This window comes from Bos taurus, chromosome 18, assembly GCF_002263795.3.
Source record: "Bos taurus isolate L1 Dominette 01449 registration number 42190680 breed Hereford chromosome 18, ARS-UCD2.0, whole genome shotgun sequence".
Lineage (NCBI taxonomy): Eukaryota > Metazoa > Chordata > Mammalia > Artiodactyla > Bovidae > Bos > Bos taurus.
Genome location: NC_037345.1, coordinates 5,520,161 through 5,548,076, shown reverse-complemented (window position 1 = coordinate 5,548,076; position 27,916 = coordinate 5,520,161). Strand labels below are relative to the sequence as shown.

General features: G+C 44.9%; 1 protein-coding gene across 8 annotated transcripts in view; it reads right to left on the bottom strand.

The window, feature by feature from the left end:
- Positions 1-27,916, bottom strand: part of WWOX (WW domain containing oxidoreductase) — a 930,720-nt gene that overhangs the window by 623,143 nt on the left and 279,661 nt on the right. The window contains exon 9 of one of the 8 annotated variants that reach the window (XM_005218399.5): positions 1-27,916. This exon is cut by the window's left edge and continues 66,760 nt beyond it. Within the exon in view, the coding sequence (XP_005218456.1) occupies positions 27,884-27,916 (33 nt within the window). The 3' untranslated portion in view covers positions 1-27,883. 8 annotated transcript variants of the gene reach the window in all.

The following is a 27,916-nucleotide window of genomic DNA, read 5'->3' as shown; positions in this document are numbered from 1 at the left end:
TAGGGATGGCCTGTTAGGAGGGAGCCTGAGTTAGGAATAGACCGTGAGCTTCACCTGAGCACAGGATGCGACTGGAGACTGGCGGTCCACAAACACACCCAGGGGTGCGGCTGCGGCTGCGCCGAGGCACTCGGGGCAGCCACGACTTTCACCAGCTGTTTGCTGGATACACACACTGTTAAGCTTTAAATTACATCAACTGTCAATTAAACACGCTATACAATAAGAAAGTAAGAGACTCAGAATCCAATACATCTGAATAATTTTAGTATGTTTATACCGAAAATTTAGTGTAATTTTTAGTACACTAATACTTTTAGCATATTGTCTATACTCTGTTATTTGCATATCTGTATAATGTGTCTGTACAGTGGGATTATATATACACGTATTTATATATATATATACACACATATATATATGAGTATAATATGTATGTTGGTTGCTCAGTCATGTATGACTCTTTGCAACCCCATGGACTTAGCCCACCAGGCTCCTCTGTCCATAGGCTTCTCCAGGCAAGAACACTGGAGTGGGTGGCCATTCCTTCCTCCAGGGGACCTTCCCGACCCAGGGATCGAACCCAGGTCTCCTGCATTATAGGTAGATTCTTTACTGCCTGAGCCGCCAGTTTTAACATATATGAAATGATAAGGGACTGCACATCCCATTTTTTGCTAAAAAAACTTAAAATTTCTTTTTACTAAATTTACTAAAACTTTTACATAATTTTTAGTATGCTAATAATTTTAACATATTATCTATGCTCTTGAGGTCATTTATGTGTATTCACACTGTGTAAAGTGAACATTTTACATAAATATATATATGCGTGTGATATAAATACATAATAATCTCTTTTTAATATATATAGAATGGTATGGACCACACATTCCATCCCAGCTCTGTTTCCTAACTTCCTGTTGGCCACAGTGTGAGTATTTATCCTGCAGTAATCAGCAAACACTAAAAATCAGGGCTGGTTGCCCTCCCCAAGAGCTGGATGTTAAACATTCACCAGCACACCACCCTTCCCAACACACACGCACGCACACACGCACACACGCACACACGCACACACACACACACACCCCTGGGACGGTAGCGGCAGGCACCAAGGGATTTTGTTTCTGAACAAAACATCCACTATTCCAAGTTTAGCAAACTCTTTATGGTAGCTACACGAGCTCCCAGGTCACCAAGAAGTTTAATACATCTATGGGATGAAAATTAAACACTGTAAGTAACACATCTGCTGAGGCTCCCTGGCCAGCCCGTTGGGCCTTTATGGAGACGAGATCCATGCTGACACTCTGAACACGGTTGGAGAGATGAGCTCGGGGACAAGTGACGGAGGAAAGCAGGTTTACTCTCGGTAGCGGATGGAGGGAGCCCCGCGCTGGGGAGAGGGCACCTCGGAGAAGCCCCAGCAATCTGCCCTTTATCTGGAGCCAGCATCCCGGGCAAGGGGGGCCCCACGTCAGGAGCACAACTGCTCACTTGTGAGTAGACATCTTCCTGCGGTGGGGAACGGGTGTTCGGGCAGCTGAATAAACGCACGCTCCCTGCACCATCACCCCAGAACACAGGGGGGATGAATTTAGCAGGCTATTGACTAGTTTGGGGCAGGTGGTGAAGTAGAAAAGACATGCAGTGAGGCGGTGAGCTTCCCGGCAAACACAGTGGTGGGGAGGAAGGAGCTTGGGGTCTCAGGGACGATGAAGTGGAAAGACTGAGGGATCCTGACCTCCAAGAAGAACCTCGAAAAGGCCTTCCTGCGGAGTCTGAAATCGTCGCGCTGGGCAGGCCAGATGCAAAACCATCATCTGACATCCCATTCGATTGTTTTAGTTTTTCCTTGGTGGCTCAGATGGTAAAGGATGCGCCTGCAATGGGGGAGACTCAGGGTCAACCTCTGGGTGGGTAAGAGCCCCTGGAGAAGGGAATGGCAACCCACTCCAGCATTCTTGGGGAATCCCATAGATAGAAGAGCCTCGACCATAGGCTTGCAAAGAGTCAGACACGACTGAGCAGCTAACACTTTCACTTTCAGCTGTTTTAACTGAAACACAGTTTGATTGCAGGTGCGAACCCCGGGGAGGCTGTGTGTGAGGTGTGTGGGGACCAGGAGACAAGGGAACTCTGTACTTGCTGCTCACTTTTGCTGTGAGCCTAAAACTACTCTTATAAGTTGTTCATTAATGAGAAATAAAAGTGCGTGTAGCCGTGTGCCCTGTGTGCGGCTGAGCTGTTTCTTGTTCGCCTAGGGAAGGTCTTTCCACGCTGGCCCCAGCGTGTTCCATGGGGCAGGCTGGGCTCCCAGGCAGACTCACCCAGCTGGCTGCACTGCCCATCTGTACTGGTCTGTCAGTCTCACTGGCCATCAGCACGGGAGTGTCTTTCCTCGTGCGTGAACTTCGTGGTGTGTGGCCACCACTGAAAACCCAGCGGAAAGGCCCCCAGGCCCCACCATGAGGCAGCTTTCGGAGTAACATAGATAACTCTTTGCAAAGACAACATTCCTCCCAATTGTCCTCCCTCTGGCCCCAACCACCTTCCAGAACCATGACCCTGGGACAGCTTTGGAAAACTCCATCCCTTCTTTGATGCAGACAGAATTAGATCCACTTCCTGTATTTCATTCTGGAGGTAGAGGGGAGAAAGAGTTATCTATATTACCTGGGAAACAGGTAGCAATCTGCTCAGTGAGTCCAATCTTTAAAACCCTGCATCTGCTCAACTGCTACACACAAACACTCTTGCTTTCCACCTCGATAATTATTAAATTCTAATGTAAAGCCTAACTTCTGCTTAAGTATGCGTGATTATTAGACTACAAGTCAATTGTGGAAAACACACAGATATAAATGCAGCTAATAAGTCTTACTGTAATGATTAATCAATTTATGAATACATTATTTAAACTAATAGCTCAGGTAGGGTATCTTAAACAAGTTACAGAGTACATCGACCAATTCAAATACCAGCTGCCGGATCAATAGGAAACTGTAAGTAAACTCTGGGGAATAGGTATATTTGCGGAAAAAAAAAAAAAAAAATCCACGAACAAAAGGGATTTGGATGAAGGAGATCTACAACAATTTCCATTTTGAAGACGAATGTAGAGCACTGTTAATATATGCCAAAGCTTAAAGGGAAAGGGTGGAAAAAGTGCATTGCTGCAAACTGGGCTCTTCGCATCCTGTGCAGTAATAATAATTGAGGGCAGGTCAATCAAACATCCCATTCACACAAACTCTTGCATACTTTTGCAAATGGACGGCATATGAAAGTTAATTTTGAGTCCTTAAAAAACGATGCATTGGGTTCATTTTGTGGCAAGTTATCACATTACCAATGTATCCATAAAATGTCCCCTTAATAGAAAAGAAAAAGTGCATCTACAAGGTGAGATTTGCGATTTTCCTGAGAAGGGGCCCATGTTCCAGCTGAGGCACCAGGGGACACTTGCCCCGTGAGAGGCACAGAGGACCCCCCGGGTTAACTGCAACGTGGATGGAGTTGTGAGCCAAGCAAACTCTCGAGTTTTAGCTCTCTCCTCCCAGTGTTGCTATTGTTGTTGTTAATTAAGGCTAATTATGTGATTTAATAAATAAACCAAAAGGGCCTTGATTTCCAAAGGTGTGATATTCTATCACAGCTTCAAGTGATGCTGCATTTTAAAAAATTAATTAGTATCTTGTGAGATCGGCCACACATTATTGAGTAAGTAACAGCAGCTAAGTGAAGCAGATGAAATATTGGTAAGCAATGCAGCCCACAGTATAAGTATGTGAAGGGGGTCAGAGGTTAATCCCTATTGATTTTCTGAGTCTGCGTACAGCACCGCTGGGAGAGGCCGGTTCTGTTGGCAATCAGCTAGCACAAATACATTATAAATCTTACTGTCCACCTTCACTGATCAGTGTCACTTACTTCCTTCACTAAAGACCATTAAGAAACTACTGGAAAAAAAATACCCAGATGAGGGGAGAAAGGAAAGCATTTTCAAAGTCTCCCATGTCAGAGAGTGCTTTTGGAGATGGAGGACTTGCCCGAAAACAGAGGTAGTCTTCCTGGGGTCCAGTCTCGCTCACTGAAGGAGACATGCATGAACACAGAGTAGTTTTGAAGTGCCTTTAAAGCCAAATAAAAAATGGGAGAAGGAGCTTTCATATCAGGGTGCATGAAAAAAAAAAATGTAGTACAACACAGTCACTGACATGGATGAGCACCATCTCCAACCTGGCTCTGAAAAAATTTGGCCTCAGCAAAACCTTGAAGCTAGTGAAGAGTAAGCTTCAGGGCCCCTCACAACCGGGGGCCCCTTCCAAGATTCTGCATCACATGTTTTCAGTTCAGTTCAGTCGCTCAGTCGTGTCAGACTCTTTGCGACCCCATGGACTGCAGCACACCAGGCCTCCCTGTCCATCACCAACTCCTGGAGCTTACTCAAACTCATGTCCATTGAGTTGGTGATGCCATCCAACCATCTCATCCTCTGTGGTCCCCTTCTCCTCCTGCCTTCAATCTTTCCCAGGATCGGGGTCTTTTCCAATGAGTCAGTTCTTTGCATCAGGTGGCCAAAGTATTGGAGTTTCAGCTTCAACATCAGTCCTTCCAATGAATATTCAGGACTGATTTCCTTTAGGATGGACTGGTTGAATCTCCTTGCAGTCCAAGGGACTCTCAAGAGTCTTCTCCAACACCACAGTTCAAAAGTATCAATTCTTCAGCACTCAGCTTTCTTTATGGTTCAACTCTCACATCCATACATGAGTACTGGAAAAACCACAGCCTTGACTAGATGGACCTCTGTTGGCAAGGCTTTTTAATATGCTGTCTAGGTTGCTCATAACTTTTCTTCCAAGGAGTAAGCGTCTTTTAAATGTTTTACTCTCTTCTAAACATTTAACTCTCAGGCCCTCAGTGGCTACCATTCTGGACAAGGTGTTCCAGAAAGTAAACTGGTTCTCTGCCAATCAACTGTCCTCTACAAGATGGAGCTCGATTCTGTAATCCATCACTTTGCCTCAAAGAAGATAACACTGCTTCTATCAGCTCAGGCGAGGCCATGAACCCTCATGGGTTCTGGGCTCTGAAGCCAAGAGAACCATGCCCCTTTGCCCGGGTTCTCGTCTCTCAGATGCTCGCTTTTGTCTGCTGTTGGCTCTACTGTCTGCAGGAAGGGGCAGCGATCGGGGTACCACTGCATCAGCATTACTGGAGCCCTCTATGCATGCGGGGTGGTCTGCTGATAGTTGGCCTGGCTTTTACCCCTGCCGTGGGGTCTTGAGTCTTGGCTCTGGGAACTCTAAATCCTGCCTCTGGCCACTGCCCAAGCTCCGGGGCCAGATATTTATGTCGCTTTATTTGCTGCCCTGGCCCTGCCCTCACCATGCGAAGGACTGATCACACTCTACAAATGGACTTCTGTGTCAGCTCTCCCAACGGCCACATAATTCTTTGGGGCCACCAGACCATTGCCAATCTATTCTGGAGACTGGGATGTATCTTATGTCTGTTCTTACTATATAAAGTATCTTCTTTTACATGAAGATGCCACAAAGAGACATAATTCTAAAACCATACTCTTCACAGTATTTAGTAGCATGGCATTTACCACCAACAGTACTAGTTTTATAAAAATTCCAAATAAACTATTCATAAGTAAAAAAAAAAAGAAAGAACAAATTCAACATCATGATGAATTTTATAACCCGTAGTTAAATAAACCCAAGACTGAGTTAGGTCTGTATAACTCAATGCTGAGTTAGGTTAAAGTCATTGGAAAATGTCTTTCACTTCCCCACTAAGTAGTGAGATCTTGACGGGAATGACTGATCCAAATTCAAATTCATATCCATAATGTCCGAAGCAATGCCTGACCCATAGGAGATACTCAGTAGGTCCTGGGTGGGTGGGTGGATGGACCTACAGATGGAGTTCTACGGTGCTGGACTGTATGTTAGTCCAGAGAGAAGGGAAACAATTCCAAAGCTCTGCCCTTCTTACCGAGACACTTTTTCCTTTCTTTTACAAACACTCCATATGGAAAATAAACAGAGCATCACTAAACCCTACTTATGTTGTAAGGAGGCTGGATATCCAAGTTTGTGACTCCTACAGCCATGAAAAGATGCTCCATTGATCCTAACAGACCAGTGACTTCTACAGATTACAAAAATGGGAGGAAAAACAGAGGCCAGGACGGAAACATCAAAACCAAATGAAATACTGGAAATAAGCTAATGAAATTACATTACAGATTCAGCTTACCCAGAAAGCGCTTGGCCAAGGGAAGGAGAGAGGGGGAGGAGGAAAAAAAACAAAAACAGCCTACCAGCACAACCAGCTGTCTAGTTTGAACTGCTAGATTGCTGAGTATGCACTCTATGCATATTCATAAGTACCACAGGAAGTCCAACACCTCTGGAACCAGCCTTACAACTCTCCCCCGCCAGCTAGTGCCGTGGACCGGTAACTCAACAGCCCCCTCGTGGCCCGAAGAATGAAGGCAGAATCCCAGGGTATGAAGGTTCTTCCTGGGAGGGGAGGGTGTGGGTGTGTGTGTGGGGGGCAGGTACACAGCCCTTCCAGAGGAGGGGGACGCTGCCCAACCACTGTAACAGTGGTAGACGTGGCCCCCTTCCGTGGATGGCGGGCGATGCAACATGATCAACATCTTTCCTATTTCAGAGTCCCAAAAAGGATCCTGGGTACACCAGGCTGTTCAAACTAACACGTCCTCATAGAAGAAACGGATCAAATGAGCTCAGTATTTCCATTTAAAAATATCATTTAAGGGAATTTTAAGCTGTCTGAGAAGATGGATACACTGTGTTTGTTTTCCACATTAATGAGCTATAAAAAGAATGGAATAGGCCATAAATACAGTATTTTGTAACAGCCTTTACTAAAAATGCTACTACTTGTGTTTATCATTTATATCCTTGTATACAACCTCAAAATTGATTACATTTTAAACCGTACATAACTTGCTGTGTTTTTCATTTTGTGCTGTACTACGAACATTTTTATAACTCAGTTAATATATTCCATATTTTGTGTTCTTATTGATTATGAATATTTCTTTAGGGGATTTTATTGCTTTTAAAATAACAAATGTTGGGTATTAAAAAATAGAAAAACCTATTGCAGCTTTTATATTTTTCTTTCCCCTGGTAATTCTGATACATACATTTAAGCATGAACATAACCAGAATATCTTTCTCTGTATCTTTTATACTTCCTCACATTAAAATTAAACACCTACTAATATAGTGCATAGTAAAAGAATCAGAGTTTTCAAAGGAAACCCACCATTTTTAATGTGTTTGACTTGAATTCATAATCCATTCCTTCTACAATTAAAAAATTAAAGTACCAAGAGATTATTCTCACGTAACATGATGGTTTTACATCAAGTATATATTATCTTTCCTAATTGCCATTTCCGTTTATAGGCTACAATATGATTTATATATATGATATGATTTCACTATTAATTATCAAATTGAAAAAAATAAAATCTCACATTATAAATTCTCTCCTGGAAATTAGTTTTATTATTTTTTCCATAATCCTATCACACAAGCTATAAGTGCATTGCGGCATGAACACTTTAATTTTTCCAGTTAGTTTTAAGCAAGCCCAGAGGTGAGGTTTAATAAGGATCAATGGCACTTTATCTGGGACAGGGCCTCTTCACAGCATGCAAATTACACAGTAACACTTAAAAAAAGAAATAGATTTAATTAAAAAAAAAAGTAGAACCACAGGCTCTGGAAATTCAATTAAAGGATTTATGCAAAGGTTTGCTAGGTTTTTATATGCAGTTACTGCTTACATAATGAGCTTTTCATATTAAAAATCAATAGGTAATCTAGACTAGAAGATCATCCCCTTAAATACATTTTTGAAATCAATTTGAAAAATAGTCCATCAACTGCTGTGACTACTCTTGCTGCTTCGATTACACTAAAAGCAATATTTAGATTGTAAGACGTGCTATGGAATATCTATGCTTGGATATTGCTTTCAAGGGCTCTCATCCTTCTGAGTGCCTGAGATGATCACCTAGTAATTCAAGATTGTGTTAAATGTATAAATAATTTATTTAATTATGAGCAAAAAGCCCACAGGCACAACCCCACTGTATCTGTAAGGGTTAAATGAAAGGAGGAGAAGGACAAAAGGCAGAGCTGAAAGAGGAAGGGAGAAAAGAGAAGGAAGGGAAGGAAGGAGGGAAGGGGGCAAGGAAAAAAGAGAGAAAAGAACAGAACAACCTTTTCTAAATTAGTCTTTGCTATCTCAATTGCCTATTGTGTATTGGCTCCTTAGCACAAGGAGATATGCATTTCACTTTAAAACTCATTTAGAACTTCAAGAAGGAAGCAATTAGCTAGCTCTAACTTAAGCAGACCTTCCATCCTCCATGATAATGGGGGACAGGTCTTGAAATGAAAATGAAAGCCAAAGCTTCAATTCTATCCAATGAGCGCCCAGCCAAAATCTGTCTGGCTTTGGCAATGCTGAACAGGTTTCCATGGACCATTCTTGGCAAACTGGAAAATGATTCTCATGGGGTGTGGAGTGGTGGGAAGGGAGAAAGAAGGAAAGAACCGAGGGAGGTCCAACTCTGAACTCCTCCACTTGTATAATAAGGAACCATTCTTCCTTTTGTTTTACAAGTTCTTGTTTCTAAAAAGGTATGGTCAGTACTTGGAGTTCATCAGGATGGAAATAGGGCCTCAGGTTATCTTTCCCGAGTGAGCCTTGTAAAAGTGAGCCTAAGCATTACAAAGGACTCATTAATAACAAAGCTGCACCTTTCTCTGCTTCTGCAAAACTCTGGGAAGAAATAAGCAAAATTACTGATGAACCCACATTTACCCATCTACCCAAAGGTCCTATTCCCTGCAAAGGTAATACTTCCAGAAGATGCTGAGACAGTCGGGCCCGGTAACCAAGGACAGCCCTGCTCTCACTGTACAGAGCAGAGAGGACAAGGACAGGAGGGAGAATACGATGGAGAGGCGCCTTCCAAATCGTCTGAGACACTGGGGACATTTACACCACACTTTCTAATGCAGGATCCTGGATATAAGCCTATCCCAGGCTGGCCTTTCTTCAGATATGCCTACAGATGAGCTGAAGAAGGTTTTAAGGTCAGAGGAACCAGCATTTGCTTTATGGGTATGAGTACGGGTGTGTGCGTGTGTGTGTGTGTGTCCCCGAGGACACAGCACTGCCACTCATGACAGTGACTACAAAGACAAATCCAGGAGAGCCAACCATGCTCAAATGTATGTCTGTACACACAAGTATCCTGTCTTTGAAATCTTTTAAGAAAGACACAATGAGCAGGAGGCTGTACCGCGAAACTGTGGCGCTCCTTGAAAGAAGCCAGTCACAGAGGACCATGTGCTGTTGGATCCCGTTCATATGAAATGTCCAGGAGAGGCCAACGGGTGGACACAGAAAGTAGATTCGTGGCTGCCTGGGCCAGTGCGTGCCCAAGGTTGGGAGGCAGTGGCTGGAAGCATCTAGGCTTTCTTCTTGGTGTAACAATATGTCCTGAAATGTATTGTGATGACAGGTGTACAATCCTGTGCATGGTCATTAGGCTGTGTGCTTTAAATGAGTGGACTGAAGGGTCTGTGACTTTTATCTCAATAAAGCTACTATAAAAAAAAAAAATGAGGTGTGGCTATGGACTGTAGTCGAGAAAGAAAACAAAATCTGCAAAGGAAGCAATGAGATTGGAAAAAAAAAAAGACTTCATTTTCCACCTGCACCAATCAGGCAATTAAAATACTTAAGCATTCTCCTTCTCTGGAACACACTTTCTGTGACAATGAGTTTACAGATGTGCAAACATATCAGCTGGCTTCCTACGGAGAGGCACTGACGTCAAAATAACTAGAACCCTCTGTCACACAGGAGAGCTTCAGCGTGAAGTGTCCCGTGTCCCGGGCTAGCATGATCAAAATGTCAAACATGAAGCCATTTTGTAACAAGGTGCGAGGTGGTAGTAATGGAAGTTTGAACAATGTTAACACTTAAAATTTCAGCAGAACCATTTCAATCCATAAATGTATAAAAGTCATTTTACAGTGTGCTTAACAGTCAAGACCAAGAGCTGTTATAAAAGAAGACGCCCTCAATGTCACTTCATTTTCTTTTATTCTTATTATCACATTTAAATCTCTCTGTAAAAGTGGTCTTGATAGGTAACTTTATTACACATTTCAAGACTATTCATTCCGAACAGAACTTCCTCCAAGGAATTAACAGATAAAGAGAGACCACTTTCCCCTCATCATCCCTAAATTACACTGTAACTGAGCACTGGCAGCGTGCGTGTGACAAGGACGTGGCCTACTACGCCCCACGATGGCTCGATAAACCTAGAGGTGACTCTTTTGGTTGGCTGCAAAGGTCCTTAGCGAACACCTTCCTGGTTATTTGCAAGGACCTGGGAATAAAGAGTGGGGTTGACAGGGAAGGTCAGAGTCAGGACTGGGTGAAGAGAAAGAATTCCTAAAAGCAGGTATGGGATCCGTATCGGCATGGAGGCAAGTCTGCTCTTTGCTCATTTCACCGGGAGAAGAGGGCAACAATCCCGCTCCACTGCCTCTGCTCACAAACAAGGGCATCTCCTGAAACAAGACCAACAGGACTTCTCTGCTGGTCCAGTGTCCACCTGCCGATACAGGGGACACAGGTCGGATCCTTGGTCTGGGAAGATCCCACGTGCTGAGAAGCAGTTAGGCCCATGTGCCAGAATTACTGAAGCCCACACACCCTGAGCCTAGGCTCTGCAACAAGGGAAGCTACTACAGTGAAAATCCCTGACTCCACAATTAGAGAATGCCCGTGCGTAGCACCAAAGACCCAGCACAGCCATATGTACATAAATTTTTAAAAAGTATTAGCAAACATCTACAAAGGAGCAGTCAGTAAATATTTTCAGCTTCACAAACCACATCTTATCAGTTAAAACTACTCCACTCTGCCATGGTCATGCTATAGCAGCCACAGACAATACACACATGGATGAGAAAGCCGGTCTTTTCATTAAAACTTTATTTAATGACAAACACACATCTCAATATAGTTTTCATGTGTTATGAGACACTTCACTGTTTTTTTTTTTTGTATCTTTCCAGATATTTAAAAATGTGAAAACAGGATGCACAAAAATCAGATTCAGCCCAAGGAACACAGTTCTGGTCTCCTGTGGTAAACAAGACCAGCTGGCAGAGAGGTAGACCAGTAATCCCATCTTGACGGGGGTTCATTTGACAGCTACTCTATCTGGTAACACAATGGTGTGGTTTGCTTCCAGGAAGCAAAACTTGATGGCGTACATTCTAAACTGTGGGCACTTTACAGAAAAGCAAGAGAACTTAGTTTCTGTGTACTGAAATTTAAATTCTAAACTTTCTGAATTCCCTCCTTAAGAAGTAATTATAAAGGCCTCAATGTTCTCTACTATTTAAAAATGAACAGAGGCTTCCAGAACTAAGAGTTTTGAAATATTCAGCAGTGGAAACATGACGACCTTGGCTCATGAGAAGTGAGGCTGACCACATTCCCTCTGGTCCTGCTTCGGAACTCCACTGTTTAATGGAGCAGGTTATGAACACAGTATACAGCCCAGTCTTTGCATTTGGGCTTCTACCTGGCTGGGGTTTTAATATGAAATATATACAGAGACTGACATTTACAGTGTTGTTTTTCCCTCATTTGACTTTTATTTTTCACCAACTTTTGACCACTGTAAGCATCCTGCATACTGTCATCCCAGTAACTAATCAGAATAATCAAAGGAATGACTTGACTGAATAAAGTGAAACGTATACACTGTTCTGTTTCTAAAGAATCATATCTGCAGTGTTCCAAGAATATGTAGAATCAGAAGCTAGTAACAATTATCTCGGGTAGGTTTGGTGAAAAGGGAAAAAAAAATTGGAAACTAATACATTAAAAACCTTTTAAAATTCACTTAATAAGTCATACACCTACCTCAGGATGATACTGACAATATTCCTTGGCATGAAAAAATCCTTATTATTAATATTATTATAATTATTTTGTTTAAGAATGACTGAAACTATAGCCTCAGTTCAGTTCAGTCGCTCAGTCGTGTCTGACTCTTTGCGACCCCATGAATCGTAGCACGCCAGGCCTCCCGGAGTTCACTCAGACTCACATCTATCGAGTCAGTGATGCCATCCAGCCATCTCATCCTCTGCCATCCCCTTCTCCTCCTGCCCCCAACCCCTCCCAGCATTAGAGTCTTTTCCAATGAGTCAACTCTTTGCATGAGGTGGCCAAAGTACTGGAGTTTCAGCTTCAGCATCATTCCCTCCAAAGAAATCCCAGGGCTGATTTCCTTCTGAATGGACTGGTTGGATCTCCTTGCAGTTCAAGGGACTCTCAAGAGTCTTCTCCAACACCACAGCCTAATTCAGATCAAATGACTTTGAGGTACTAATTATTTGTATATATTTATCTTCTAACCAATGTGGCCCAAATAAAGATTTTTAAAACCATGAGGCAATGACCATAATGTTTCTTGGTCTGAGGACAAAGTCACAGGGCCAACAGTACAGGAAGAGCTGGACGTTCAGGCACAACGCCGAGTTCTGGGGTCACCATACCCCACCCACGCCACCGCAACAGAAATGTGCTGGCGAGACATACCCAGATGGCAAAGACAGCCTCCCTGCGTTAAAACTGGTAACTTTCTAGAAACACTGCACTGCAGTGGTCCTCATACTAAGTAAAAGATAATTATCATTTTCAAAGAGATAAATGGGGTGAAGGATGACCACTGCATTCTTGCCCCGAATGATGATCCTAAAACTCTCTAAAACCTACATATCATATTTGCATCCGTATGTTTATTGGTGGCTCATCAATGGGAAAGAAAAGGAAAAGCAGATCTTGGATGAAGACACTCGCCTGTCAGGCAGCTGCTAACTCTGCTCCCACAATGAGGGGGCCGTTGTCTCTGCCATTCGTTTGACTCTTGAGCCTTGTTTGTTGCTTCATGATGACAAGATGGATGCTGGCATCACATCTTCCTTCGGGATCAGCAGGAGGAGCGGGGGAAACACCAGCAACGCCTTGCCCTTTCCTCTGAAAGCAAAACATCCCTGGGAAGGCCTGCTGCAGACTTTTGCTTTGACTTTCAGCCGGAACAGTCAGGTGGCCATGCTCAGCTGCTAAAGAAGCCGTGGAGGTGAGCGAACCATCACCCTCTCCATCTCCAGAGTAAAGGCAGACACTCGGCACACCAGACGGTAAGAATGGAGTCACGCTTCCCCAAGAGACTGAGACTGTGGGGGCAGGGAGCACGGCTAGTTATCTCCGGCTCTCTCCAGGGTCAGACATGAAGAGCGTTGGCACATAAATAGAAACTGAGAATCCAGAGTGATTTACAGCAGACAACAGGGGCAGAGGCGTGTGGCTGGTCCCTCTCTGCCCCAGCACAGAGCTGGGCTGCGTTTCCTGGACGGTTGCCTTCCACAGATGGGCGCCACTCCCAGGCCAACATGCATGGAGCCCCGTGGTCTTGCCTCTTTCCAGCTCATTGCAGACAACCAAGGTGGCCTTGGAAGCCAGGTGTGGAAGATGACTGAACCGTGGCATGGACAGAGCCTGGGTCCCCAAGAAATCACTTGGAAGAAAGCTGTCTGCTAATCCCAATAGCCACTTTGGACCTTATATACCCAGGAAATACACTTGACTCTGATTGAATCACTGGACCCACATGGGCTTACGTTTTACAGCAGCTGCTGTTACCTTTACAATACAACAACCTCAAACAGATGTATCTGAGAATCTTGGAGAACTTCATCCACCTTTTTGGGCTCTAGTCCCAGGGTACACACATTGGTTTGTTCTGGAGCATCTCATGGGGTCGCCCAGCATCACCTCCCCCTGGCTTCTGGGGCTCACTCCTCTTGGAGGTTATCTTCTCAGGAAGAGTGTGCCTGACGACACTTCTGCAAGCCAGGATGGGGAGAAAGCACCAGTCCCGAGGTCCGGCCTGGATGTCGCGTGTGAGCTAGATCCACAAACTCTTCCCCACTGTGTGTGAGGTCTTAGAGCTGTCCTGGCAGTGTGCTATGCTTTTAAGGTTCGGTTTTTCACATCCCTTAACTGGGCCCTCGTTATCAAGAAGGCCTTCTGCACACCCCGTGGTATGCTGCCAGGGACGTCTGGCTTAGTACTGAATGGGTGATTTATAACACCATCACCACGCGGCATTGTGGAGCCCTGCCATCTCAATTTCAGAACCCGGATCCCTTTTCTGTTTACTCCGCGTTTGCCTTCGGCCCTTCTCCAGGTGCTATTGTGAGAAGATGCATTTTGGCGCTTCAGAGTCTGGCATTTTATAAGTTACTCTGAGCCCTACTTTCCTTGTTCACCTGCTCCTAGATGGGAAACAAATTGCAGAAGGGAAATAGCTTTATACTACCAGTCCTTAAATATTTTACAGGCAGAGATCTCCGTGGGTGGTTTGGAGGCTCGATTACCCTCCTCAGTAGAGGGTATAAATACCCCTGAGGGTTTACGTAACAAACCCTCAGTGACTCCATGCTACTGAAAACGCTCAGTATTTACATCTGCCTCTGAAGCCGGTGACTCCATGGCATCTGAGTACTCGAAAAAGTGCAAGGCCAGCAGGACTGCCCACGTGCTCAAATACAATCTATCCATGATAAAGAGAGGTCAGTCATTCAGAACTATTAGATGGAAGACATCATGGCATTCGAAGCTGCACCCTGGGACACGCTTTGGTTGGGAAAGAACAGGTGAAAAGGGAAGTCATTTCAAGTGTGAGCTGCTTACACCGAAAGAGCCAGAGCACAACTGCCTACACGCAGCACGGGGTGCCTGTGCGGGCTGAGGAAATAAAAACGTGGATCACAGCAGCACGCCGCGCGACCTCAGGCAATCCACCACAACTCCTGAAGGTAAAAGCTATTGTCCCCATTTTACAGAGAGGAAAACTGAGACTCAGACAGGTTCAGTGACCTACCCTAGGTCAACGTGCTGGTGTGCACAGCAGACACAGGGTTTGTACCCAAGCCTGTTTGATCCCAAGCCCTGTGCTTTTCCACGTTGCCATGCTGTGCCATCCAAGCATCAGGTCACAGGGTGACGATGAGCACAGAGAAGAAATGCCTCAGCAACCCTCCTGAGAGGAGCCGAGAACCGGCCGTGGGAAGGCTCCTCCAGGAACTGCATCCCATGCAACGTGTGGAAGCAAAACGACGCGTCCAGAAACTCGGTTTGACCTTGGAGGGGTGGTGCTCCGATGTACAGCTCTTTCCTTTGCCATTAATAATATGGAGAAAAGAGGAAGGTAGCTGGTACAATCAGCGAGGCTTTCTGAAAGACATGAGTTCTGACTTGTGGCTTAGGAAGGAGCGGGGAGAGAACAGACATTTTTAAGGATATAGAAAACCAGGCCAGTAGATCCCTACTCCGCCGCCCTGCCCACCTCAATTTCTAAATCAGTGATGGAAACAAACAGACAAAAAAGAAAATGAAGCCCAGGCAGAAAGAGCCAGGATGACCGGTGTCACTCCACTGGGTCTGAAGTGATTTTACACCAGAAAGACAAGGGGCCTAGACTATTCTAAGACTGTTTATAGAGTTATATGAAGCATATTCTTCTCAATTCAAAGAAAGGGAAGGAACAAGTTTCAGTGCTATGCCTATTTCAAGCTTTTATCAGCACTAATTCCAGCCCCCTTTTCCCTTATAATTCTGAACAGAGGGAAAACAGACATCAATTAAGCAAAGCTTTATCTCTTTCTACTCTAATGAAAGCCAAGTTACAGTGATATTTTTCCCCAAGATTTTTCTCCACTTAATGAAGACATTATCCCTGAGTTTTCAAAGTCACTTTACAAAAGACCATTCAAAAGACATTAAAGTCAGTTTAAACTAAAAAGTCTTTTTGATGTCAATAAACAATAAAAGAACAATGAAAAGAGAGCCTTTCATGGTGTCTCAGTCTAAAATCTTTAATTTCGGTTTTAAATTAGGAGATAACGTTCAGTCCTGTATTCAAATAGTCCTCAGCCCTGGAACACAGTAAGCCTGAAACAAACGTTGGCTTTATAATTCTCTTCTTAAATCATGTGTGTGTGTGAGTGCGAGTATACACGGGTGTATACATCTGCATATGTATACACATCACACACAACCACATACATGCACAGCACATTGACGGAGAGGTCAGCAGGAAGCTGTCCACCAGAAAGAGGAGAGAAAAGTTTTCAAATTATTGCCATTCTCCCTCTTTGAAAACTAAAAAAAAAAGGGGGGGGAAAGAAAATGGAATCTTTGGCTTTGAAATTCATGACAAGATCAAAGACGATAATGCACATAGATTTTTCCAGGCATACATTATTAATAACACAGGCAAACATATGACTGATCAATAGCGTGGTCGAGAAGCGATGAGGCAGGCTTCATGTGTAACACTGCGAGCGGCAGGGTCTGGCGCCCTGGGCTCTGTTCACCTGGGCGTTACACTCAGCCCAGTCAGCTCCTCCTTGCTCCAAGGACGGTTCAGCAAAGATGGAAGGAGAAAAAAAAAAAAAAAAACAGCTTAATCTGTGCCGTGTGTCAAAATCTCTTTCCTCTGTGCCCCCTTTAGTTCCTCACTCAGAGACTCACATTTCATAAAATCAACCTGTCACAGTGTGCAAGGCAGGGGCAACTGGCACACACACAAAGCTGCCCAGCCACTGCCTCTGCTCAGAGTCAAAACATCATCACTCAGCAGGAGCCTCGCCCCGTGAGCCTGCACGAAGCCACTCTGCAACCCTATGGACCACAGCCCACCAGGCTCCTCTGTCCATGGGATTCTCCCAGCGAGAATACTGGAGCGGGTTGCCACTGCCTCCTCCGGGTGATCTCCCCGACCCAGGGATGGAAGCCGTGCATCTCTGCGTCGGCAGTTGGGTTCTTTGCCGCTAGCGCCACCTGGGAAGCCCATCAGCAGCCATCGCCCATTCCCTGTCCCTACCAGCCCCTGGCAACCACAGTTTGGCTCTATGGCTCTGCCATTTCTGTATATTTCACATAAGTGGAATCATATAATATGTGACTGACCATCTACATCTGACGTGTCAGCCTCTTTTACTTCAAAAACAAATTAAGCCTATCTGAATGCAACTCTCATTCTAAACATCAGTTCTTCAAAAAGAAAAAAAAATCATGAAATATAAAATAAAAAACAAACTGATGATACCATTGATGCCTGCTGATTTTTTTTTTCTTTTGAAAGTTGCTCAGTCATGTTTAACTATGCGATCCCATGGACCGTAGTCCATGGAATTCTCCAAGCCAGAATATTGGAGTGGGTAGCCGTTCCCTTTTCCAGAGGATCTTCCCAACCCAGGAATCGAACCCAGGTCTCCCACATTGCGGGCAGATTCTTTCCCAGCGGAGCCACAAGGGAAGCCCAAGAATACTGGAGTGGGTAATCAATCCCTTCTTCGGCAGATATTCCTGACCCAGGAATCGAACCAGGGTCTCCTGCATTGCAAGCGAATTCTTTACTAACTGAGCTATAGGGAAGCCCTGCTGACAGTGGGTGTTTTTTAACAAGGAGCTTTTATGGAGGAGTTTTAGTGAGGAGGGATAAAATAGTTGGGAGTATGGGATTTGCAGATACAAATTACTATACATAAAATAGATAACAAAGATTTACTATATTACACAGAGAACAATATTCAATCCATCTAATCACTTATAATGGAAAATAATTTGAAACATACATTTATGTAAGTGAATTACTTTGCTGTACACTTGAAACTCACACAGTATTGCAAACTAACTTCAATAAATTTTTTAAATAAATATACAGGGAGTTTATTGCCAATACAGGTTATGTAAGTAGAAAACACACATTCCTGGAAAGCAGGGTAAATTAAGAAACTATGAGTCCCTGTGGTTATTGTTGAAAGGCACATTACCCAGGGATATAGACCCGAGCTTTGAGCTTGTGGTCAAAAGACAAAACGGACAGTTCTTTGACAAACCTTTCCTCACGGCCACTTAGGGAAATGACATGGTGGCCTGAATGATCTACAGGTCTAAATCAGTATGATTTCCATCCCCAATCATTCAACCACTTAAGAAACGGGCATTTTAAAGTTCTATTTCTCCTTTTCCTGATTCTCCTTATTGACTGTCCATATACATGTCCCTAAATCAAAACGGAGAGTGTGCACTGTCCATTTGTACAACAAGCAGACTGAATGGGAGCCTCTACGGAAATGAAAGTGGGGCGGCCGGCAGCTCTCAGACCTTTGGGGAAATGAGGCCACCCCAGGAAGAAGGGGACGGAAGCTTCCTGACACAAGGTGGCACTTCTGTATTCTCAAATAGAGGGCAAGTGTAGACAGACCAGGGCTCAAGCCCTGCCTCTGCCACGGCCTCCAAACTACAAGTGTATCACCTAGAGAACCGGGGTTGCCATTAAGGTTAAATGGGACGTGAGCTCGCAACAGACTCCAGCAGGGCCGCTGGCGACGTCCTCAGTGAGCCCTCCCCGGGCCTTTCCAGCTCACCCCCTTGCCCCCGCCTCCCTCCCCACTGTCCTCTGCTCTCCTGCCCCCTTGCTCTTCCTCTCCCTCTTTCTTTCCTCCCCCTTGATTCCGCGTCCCGCAGCCACAGCGCTCAGCAACGAGCCTTAGCCTGAGCCTTCTTCATGACATGTCTCCACAATTCGGCAGCCAAAGCCCTGGCAGAGCTTTCACTGGTGTGGCTGTGCTGTGATCCGCCTCGTGGACCCCACAGGCCACAACCATGTGACCTAGGTTGTGACCTCCAGACTGAAGACCTGATGGAATGGCAGCTCCAGCACCTCTGCAACCTGAACACAGCTGTTCTGGGCCCCAAAGGTCCACACTGAGAACCTGGGGAGTTTGGCTCTTTCTAATCAAGCAGACGATCCTTTGCAATCGGAGCCCCATTATTATAAAACACTCCTTTAAGTTCTTCACTTAACCAAAAATAACTAACCTAACACAAAACACCCTGGGAGTGAGTTAAGCATCAGAATCGCTAAGGTTTAGGGGTCAGGGTGAGAACCTGCTAAGACTTCACCCATCAGATTCTACAATCACAGACTCAAAAAAGAGTTGAAGGCCTATTACGTGCCAGATGCGAACTTGGTCTGCATACACTGTCTCGTACCGCCTCTCAATGTTCGCTCCTACGCATCCTGCCCTGTCGAATACCACGTGACACCAAACGAACGACCAGTCACCTAATACTTATCAATAACGACATCAACTCAGCATGTCTGGACAATGCCGGATGGCTTCTATTTTTTATGGATTTAAAGAATAATTATGCTGGAAAGCATAGAAAAATCTCCAACCAGGTATAAAATCACAATTAGACACCTTGTTTTTAAAGGGGTGTCCTTTCAGTCGGCCTGGCATTTCATGAAGCACTGTAAAGGAATGTCCTCATGAGCCTTTTTCCATGGATGGACAGCACCTACCCACACCTGCAAGAGCACCTCAAGAGGCAGACTGCACCTGAAATCGCCCCACGAGTCTCAGAAACATCCATCTCAAGTGCAAATGCCGTAGTGCTGAGCATTCCTTTTCTTTCCTCTTTACCTCCTGGCACGGCGAGACCAAATCTGTTCCTATGAATTCAAGACTGCAGTGGGGTATGGATTTGACACGAGGCAAATACCTCCCCTTATCAAATGCTCAGTGAGTCTCCACGTTAGTGTGTATAAACATCACTGTGCCTGGGAAGAGAGAATACCAGAAGTCACTTAGGAAACCCCACTTCTCCCAGGACGGTGGGCAAAGGCTGCCATGCTGCCTTCCGAGGAGGGCAAGGGCCAGTGCCCAAGAGAAAGGGCCGGGATGGGGCGAGACCCAGGGCCACAGCCACCGTCTGGAGGCCCTCAGTGTGGCTGCTGCCGGGATGCTCAGAGCTAATCAAGGGGAAACGGATCTGGTCCAGGCAGCGGGACGCGTTTACAACAACTGACAGTAACGGTAACGTCCGCCAGTTTGTATTAAGATGTTATTGCACCTTTCCAGTTCTAATCACCAATTATGACTCTATTACCCCTGCCTGGCAGTTCATCTGCTCCTGCCTCTGCTCAGGGCGACTCAGAGTCGGACCTCTGATCTCCCGGTTCCACTCCAGTGAGCGCTCAGCACGGAGGCTGTCATCTGCAGGCGCGGAAGACGGGAGGCATCGCCGGGGCTCGGATAACTGTACCTGACCTTACAACAATTTACTAAGGAAATACCTGCTTAATAGCGGTGCGAGCGCAGCTTCCTTGATGCTTACCGCGGCCCTGCAAATTAGCGACAATGGGATAAATCTATGGCCGGCTCGCCAGACACTTCATTAAATCACCGCTCTCTTGCCTTGTAGCACGCTAATAGAATCACAGCCCTCGTTAGCTACTGAATAAAAGATCAATCACAGACTTTGAAAGCTCTTGCTACCAGCTTCCAGAAGAAACAAGCAGGAGGGGGAAAAAAAAAAAAAGAAGAGCGAGCAAGAAAGAGAGAGAGAGAGATATTTAGGATCATCGCTGAGATTCTGAATGGCCTCGCTGCAAGTTGCTTCAATTACCTTTTCCACAACTGGCTCCGAGTGCAATACTCAGAGGAACTTGTTAAGCCCGCTTTCAAGAACGGCACTCTAATATATGACTGTTAGACCCTGGTCAAAAGTTCATAATGTGCATATGTAAAAAGGTACTAAATTGCCTGAGGGCTAAAACCAGAGGAGTTTAATTGTAGCAAAATGCTAAAAATGGTCTGTTGAGGGTCCTTCTATGGGGATACTGCTGGCTCTGGCTGATTGAAATACAGAACATAAAAGCCTTACAACAATATTTCCTTAAATGCTGGGGCAACTGCCAGCAGTTGCTATTGCATGAATGTTGTGGTTAAAGGAAAACATTTTCCTCCCCTAAAATAAATAGTCTTGAGAACTGCTCCAGCCCATAATTTTAAGGCAGGATGGAAAAAAAAAAAGGGAGGGCTCGATGATAATAAGTAAGGGATCATTCACAGGGCATGTCCAATCTCCTGGTGGTGTGTTTTCACACAGGGCACCTGGAAGGGATTCGGGCAGAACCTGGAAGGGTTCAGAGCCCGGAACTGGCTCTGATTTTGCAAACAACGTTGTGCTGAAATGACAGCTGCTCCTGGACACCTTGCCGTCACTAGGTGGGACGAACTCCTACGGGGATCCTCGCAAAACAGCTCTGTGTAGCTTGTCTTTATTTCGCCTTTCATAAAACGAAATTGAGTCCCAAGGACACATGCAGTTGGCTTGCTCACATGGGTTTCTCCTGCCCAGAACTCTCTACCTTCTCAAAACATACCAATTAGCACCTCATTTAGATAAATGAGAATACAGCAGCAGGGCACGGAGAATGTTAGGAGGCCAGCCAGGGAAAGTAGGATCTGGCAGACGGGCTTTTGGATTTATAAGAATTACTTGTGAAGGCTGAGATCAGTTTCTGTGGATAGTGACAGATGCGCTTGTGTGTTTCTTTAATCAGAGGCAAAATTCTACGCCTTTCTAGCATTTCTTGTAGCACCACACTCACACAGAGGACAACACAGCAATACCAGACAGTGTGCGCACCGCCACGGCAGGGCTGGACGCCCACGAGGGAAGGACGAGAACGTCAGCCATGGTGCTGGTGGCGCCTGGGGCCAGGATTTGGAAAACGGGATGAGCAACGTGCATATTCCCATAGCGATCTGGGGGCCTGATTTCCTCAACATTACTCTGCAAGGAAAACACGGCCAGCTTGGAGTAAGGTACAAGTGATGCTTCTAATATAATAGAGCAAGTTTCATAATTCCACTCAAATGAAGCATCCATTTAGCATCGACCATCACCAGAACGGCTCAGGGACCGCTCTACCTTGTAAGTCCAAGCCTTGCTGCATCATCTGGTTCCGAACACACTGCATGTCATATTATAAGAGAGGTCAAGTGTGCTCTTTAGTTCTTGAAAAGCCAAGTTGTAGCAGGTCATTAGACAAGACTCTCCTTTGCCATGTCCGGTTTCTCTTTGACAAACTGCAAATCTGTTATCCAGGCCAATGTTCTACAAAAGGAACTGGTGACTTCAGAATGTCTAGTTCAGTTTGATCTCTGTTCTAGTCTCTGGTAGGTTTAGGGACATCTGGGCACCTGAAGCACTGGCATTCCAAGAGGAAAGGATAGAAAAGGGCTAGAAAGACTACATGAAAGATGGCTTGTAAAACTGACAGCAATGAAGGAAAATACAAAGCACAAACTGCCCCCACTGTGACCAGAGAAGGCAGCCCACAAACCCTGTCTCCATTCCTTGACTCCTCCCAGGCCTCAGGTCCCAAGCATCAAAGGACAGACTGAACTCCTTACAACGCGCCCTTGTCCTACTCCTCACCACACACGTTCCCAAGTGGCAGAGCAGCCGCCCAGCTCCTTGGCGATAGTGCCAGGCTTGACTGTAGGACAAACCCATAAAACCAAGCTCAGTCCTGGGACTGAGGGGGAACCCGCAGAAGCCGTGCCATGCAGGCGAGTTCGTGCTTCCAGAAGCAGAAAGATGCAATGGGCAGGGCATGTGTGTTTGGGTCAGATATTCAGTTCTGCCACTTACCGACGGCAGGACTGAGGCCAGTCACTCAAGGCTTCTTTCTTCTCATCTGTAAAATGGGCATAATAATTCACAGCCCAAAAGGTTACTAGGGAAGTAAAGTCAGTGCAAGGACATGTAAGAAATACCTGGCCCATTGCCTGACACTCAGCAAATGCTTCTTCTCTGCTCTCTGCACCACCATGTAACTCTGAAAACACCCCAAGGATACCAAGTAAGAATGCTCTAGACAGGGCCATTCTAATATTGGGTAGCCATTTTCAACACAATTTCAATGCAAAGCCATGTGGACACTCTGGGCATCACAGTATTCCAAGACTTCGTCTATTTGATGGTGTCATCCGCAATTAACTGTCAGTTTAAACACAGGGAGAGAAGGAGACTTGATACAACCTAACAGTGTGCGTTTATACTGGTGCTTCCTCAGAACCTAGAAAGTACCACAGTGAGACTGGGACTCGCTGCTCCCATCCTCGGTCGGCGTCCTAAAGACAGACTGAAGGCTCTGAGGCTGCCTCGAGAGCTCATGGGTGGCCTCTGCCGTGCCAGGTGACTGGCTGGCGCCTCGCCTGTGCTGTGAGCATCTCCATGCCCGCTTGGCGGCAAGTACATCCTGCCCCGACCCCAGCTCCCCATGTGAGACCTAAGAATGAACTTACATGAAAAGTCAAACGACCGTGCTAAGAGACAGAAGAAAGGTCCAAGAGGGTAGAGTGACCTTCAGAGAAACAGGGCGCTTGGTTTAGTTCCCACTGCAAACACGACAGTCTAACACCACGTGTAAAAGTGCATCCTGAAATATCCTAACAACAGCATGATAAACTGACTCTGATTTTTCAAGCCATCAGCAAAATCCCCTTCACCCACGGACCAGGCTGCTGTGTGCATCTGGGTTTATGGGCACTGGAGAAACCCACCTGCCGCAGGGCTACCTTCCAGGGGAGCACGTAGCCTGACGTTATGAGAATTCTGGGTCACCTCCCTACTTGGGGGTCCCTGGGTTTAACTCTCCACACATCACGGGAGCCTGGAGTCCTGCGAGCTGCTGGAGTTCAGTGGAGCAAATTCAGGCAGCAACAACACTTGATTAATTCAGAGACAGGAGGTAGCGAGCATGGATATTTAGTCCCTCGTTGTAAGAAAATTACTTTGGATTTACATAAAGAGAAACAATTAGGTATTTCTCTATGCCTTAAAAGTACTTTTAAAAATACTGCTTTCTTGAATTTTCCCAACCGTGTTTGTCAATAAAAACATGTGTACAGGGCAGGCAGATGTCTGGAATGATGGAAACCCTGCCTAAACCAGCCTACATCCAACACATACCCACACAGAGCTTTAGTGGCCTCCGAGGAGAGCTCCAGGAGTTGTGTGTTTTTGTCCTAGAGGGACAGAAATTGATGAAACTGGCAGGTAAAGACTTTCAGAAATAAAGTGGCTTCTAGAACTGGACAATGAAGATCTCTGTAGGCATCGAAGTGACACCCAAGGTCCTATGAGGATAAAATTTGGGGTAATTAATTAACCAAAAAAAGGGCAAAATAAGAGCACACTAATCTAAGGTGGGTCTGCTATGGTTCAAACTCGGTTTAGAGAAGCTCTGTCCTAGACCAATGGGTTTGGGAGAGAATCATTCATTATTCTATTATATACAACTTCTTGGGTTTTTTAAATTGAGTCTGGCAATGTTTCATTCGTAACATCAAGCAGGCCTTCAGGCTGAGTGAGAATGTAAACAAGCCCCTGATATCACTATAAAATACTGAACTATATTTAAACTAGAAGAATGGGCAAACATCAGCAGCCTTTAATAATGGCACATGCAAACACAGAGAGCAAATTTCGCCCAATATAAAACTACTGATGTCTTGAGAGCTCACAACTAATGCACCACAAATACGTGTATAGATTTCAAAGACATACGAAGGAAAGCCAAGCAAAGCAAAATAGAGGATACCAGATATGACCTCCATGGTGGGAGAGAAGGAGGGTGAAGAGGAGGAGGTGATCCTTGGGATGAAAGCTAAAATCCTGGACCACCACAGTGCACTTCACTCAGTAGACACAGACAACCCACTAAAGGAACCTGTAGCACAGTGCTGCTCCAAGGCCACTGAAATATCCAATTATGCCAGAAATACGCGTTCCCTCAAAATACCAGAGAGGCCACGCCACCGACACCACTTCAAAGCCCAGTGAAAACACTTTCTTTTGGTGAGAACTTGAAACGTTTCAGGTTCAGTTTCTCACTCTAAACGAATGGGCTCGGCCTGGGTAACCTCTAAGGTTACAACAGGGTGGCTGCTAGAGATGGCTCAGGACGCCTCAGTTCGTTCTACCACACAAGCTGCTGGAGGATCAGTTCCTCCAAAGACGTCTGCTGGCCTCCACTTAGATAATATAATCTATTTAGTGTACTAATACTATCCCTCTAGGTTATAATCAATAGGAGCAACTAACCTAGGAAAACTTCAGGTAGTCATGTAAGTGAAGTAAATTAAATACCGAGGTGACGTGGGGAATGGAAACTGTTGGAAATGAAGGTTTTTTAATCCACACAAGGCCGAGGAAGGATGTACTATAATTACTCCACTGCTCTTTCCCTCCACATTCGATAAGCCGATTCCAACTCAAACCACACGTGGGTGAGGCAGAGGGCCACCTACTGGTATGCACCGGTACTCACATTGTGCATATATTATTTTTGTGTGTATATGCATATATAAAGGACTTCCCAGGAGGCTCAGTGGTGAAGAATCCACCTGCAATGCAGAAGACACGGGTTTGATCTCTGGGTTGGGAAGATCCCATGGAGAAGGAAATGGCAACCCACTCCAGTATTCTTCCCTGGAAAACCCCATGGACAGAGGAGCCTGGCGAATTATGGTCCATGGGTTTTGCAATGACCGAGCGACTAAACAGCAACGACAAAAAATACATATTCAAATAAAAACGTGTATGTTTTTAATATCAGACCGTCTTTCTTACTACTAATGCTAAAAGTCAGGTGACTTATATTCTATTTATTTTTTCTAATGCTGTGCAATAATACAATTAAAAATGACCACATATGCTCTAGATGTGAGATAAGAAAATAAGTAAATGTTTAAGTCAAATCATGCTATGTCAAAGCAAAACAACTGACTGGCAGGGAATGGGGGAGAAGGAAATAAAAGCTGAAAAGGAGTCTGCAGAACAAGATGGACCAGATCATGTCTGCTGTAGACCCGACCACCCGGCACCCTTCATCTCTGGGGGATGCCTCGGTTCCCTCATCTAGAAACATGAATCAGGGGCATTCCAGAGTCCAGCGAAGGCTGCTGAACTCATGCTGTGCTTATACATCCCCTTCTGTGCTTCCCACGAATGTCGTCAGAGAGTCTTGTAAGAAAGGGCATTAAGATTTCCCAAAGGAAAGCTTAGCATTTGGGAAATAAAATTCAAGAATTCTTTAAAAAGTCAAGAAAAGGAGCTTCTGTATTTCCTTCCATTTTGGTGGAATTCGCCTTCACGCACTCAGGACAAATGTGTTAGTCATAAAGCGACCCTTGCGTGGTAAACCTCTGTTCTCTAATCGGTCTTTACCTTGAACGGACCAAGGGAACAAGCAGCAAACCCGGACCAAATGAAAAGCTTTTCATCATTTTACTCTACGTGGAGGAGATGGCCTGTTTTCAGGAGAGCTTTTGCTGCCCCGGGATAATCCTGCTTCAGAAGAGCCATCATCTGAGATCTGAGGAAGGCCCTGGAAAGGCCTTTAATGAGGACCACGGTAAGAAAACAAATAGAACACACAGTCAGAACATTACCATTTGGTCTGAACATACGCCAACTCTGCAAAGTGCACAGCAAATTAAAATCACAGGGTAGGCACACATCATACGGCAATTCAACATCAGATAGACCGTCCTTCCAGGGGCTATCGTTTCAGATAGTCCTTGCAGAAATGCTTCCAGCCCACAAGTGGACGAGCCTTTTCCCCATTCACGATGCAAACAGCTCTTTGCCAGGATGATGGGTCAACACGGTGGGTGCTAATATGATAGTTCCATCATCAGATGGCATTGCAAATGTCATTACACATTTTAAACCATGTTAACATGGTTTGTTAATGTTGGTACTCACTAAAAGACCACAGCTATTTAAATAATGACTGGGCATGCTAATTTTTATACATATTATGGGGAAGTGACACTCTGGATATTCTAAATATTCTCTCCCTAAAATCTGTCTTGCATCATTCATTAAGGGTCATTACCAAAAAGATTTAAGCTAGATGTTTCAAAGGACTGCAGATTCACAATTCTAGTGATTACTTTTGTAAAAATTATTCAGATTATGTTTAATAAATGTGAAAAAATATTGAACATCAGCAGAAAATTACTGCATTGATTGAAATAAAAAATACTGGATATTACAATATACTCCCATATTAACTAACTCCCATATTAGATCTCCTCAAGCAAGAATGTAATACAACTACCTTAAAAGCAGACTGCTGCTGCTGCTAAGTCGCTTCAGTCGTGTCCAACTCTGTGCGACGCCATAGATGGCAGCCCACCAGGCTCCCCCATCCCTGGGATTCTTCAGGCAAGCGTACTGGAGTGGGCTGCCAAAAGCAGACTAGACAGGGTAATATTTTGTCTGCCCTAAATAAAACTTAATGACCAGATAGTTTTTGCTCACACATGCACACATATACAGGCTCTTCAACAAAATGCCATCCACAGATGTGTATGTCCCACACGGAGTCTTGCCCATTTATCTCCCACGTTTAGTGACCAAACCAGAAGCTGTATAGCATCATCAGCATCACCTAACCACCATCATCATTTCAGTTTTAATGTGAGATCATGAGATCCCACATCCGTAGCCTGCAGTGGACTTTTTTTGCCTTCACCTCCTGCGTGGCTCACCACAAATCCAGGTTTGTTACTCAAGCCTTTGCTATAACATTGATCCTATCCTGATTTGAAATGTGGAACTTTGTGAAAGATGATTTTTTTTTCGCATCAATTTTTATTTTTTGGAAACATCGCACTGAAATCTTCTTTTGATTGCTGAGTTTTAATTTTGTCCCTAACCCTAGTCTTGGCCATACCATTGCTTCAGTCTTCTCTCCTTTTTGTGTTGACATGCTCACCTCCTCCGACACGACTTTCAAGGCTTAGTAAATGTCAGCTTCATTCTAGAATTTCCACTGACGACTCTCGTGTGTACC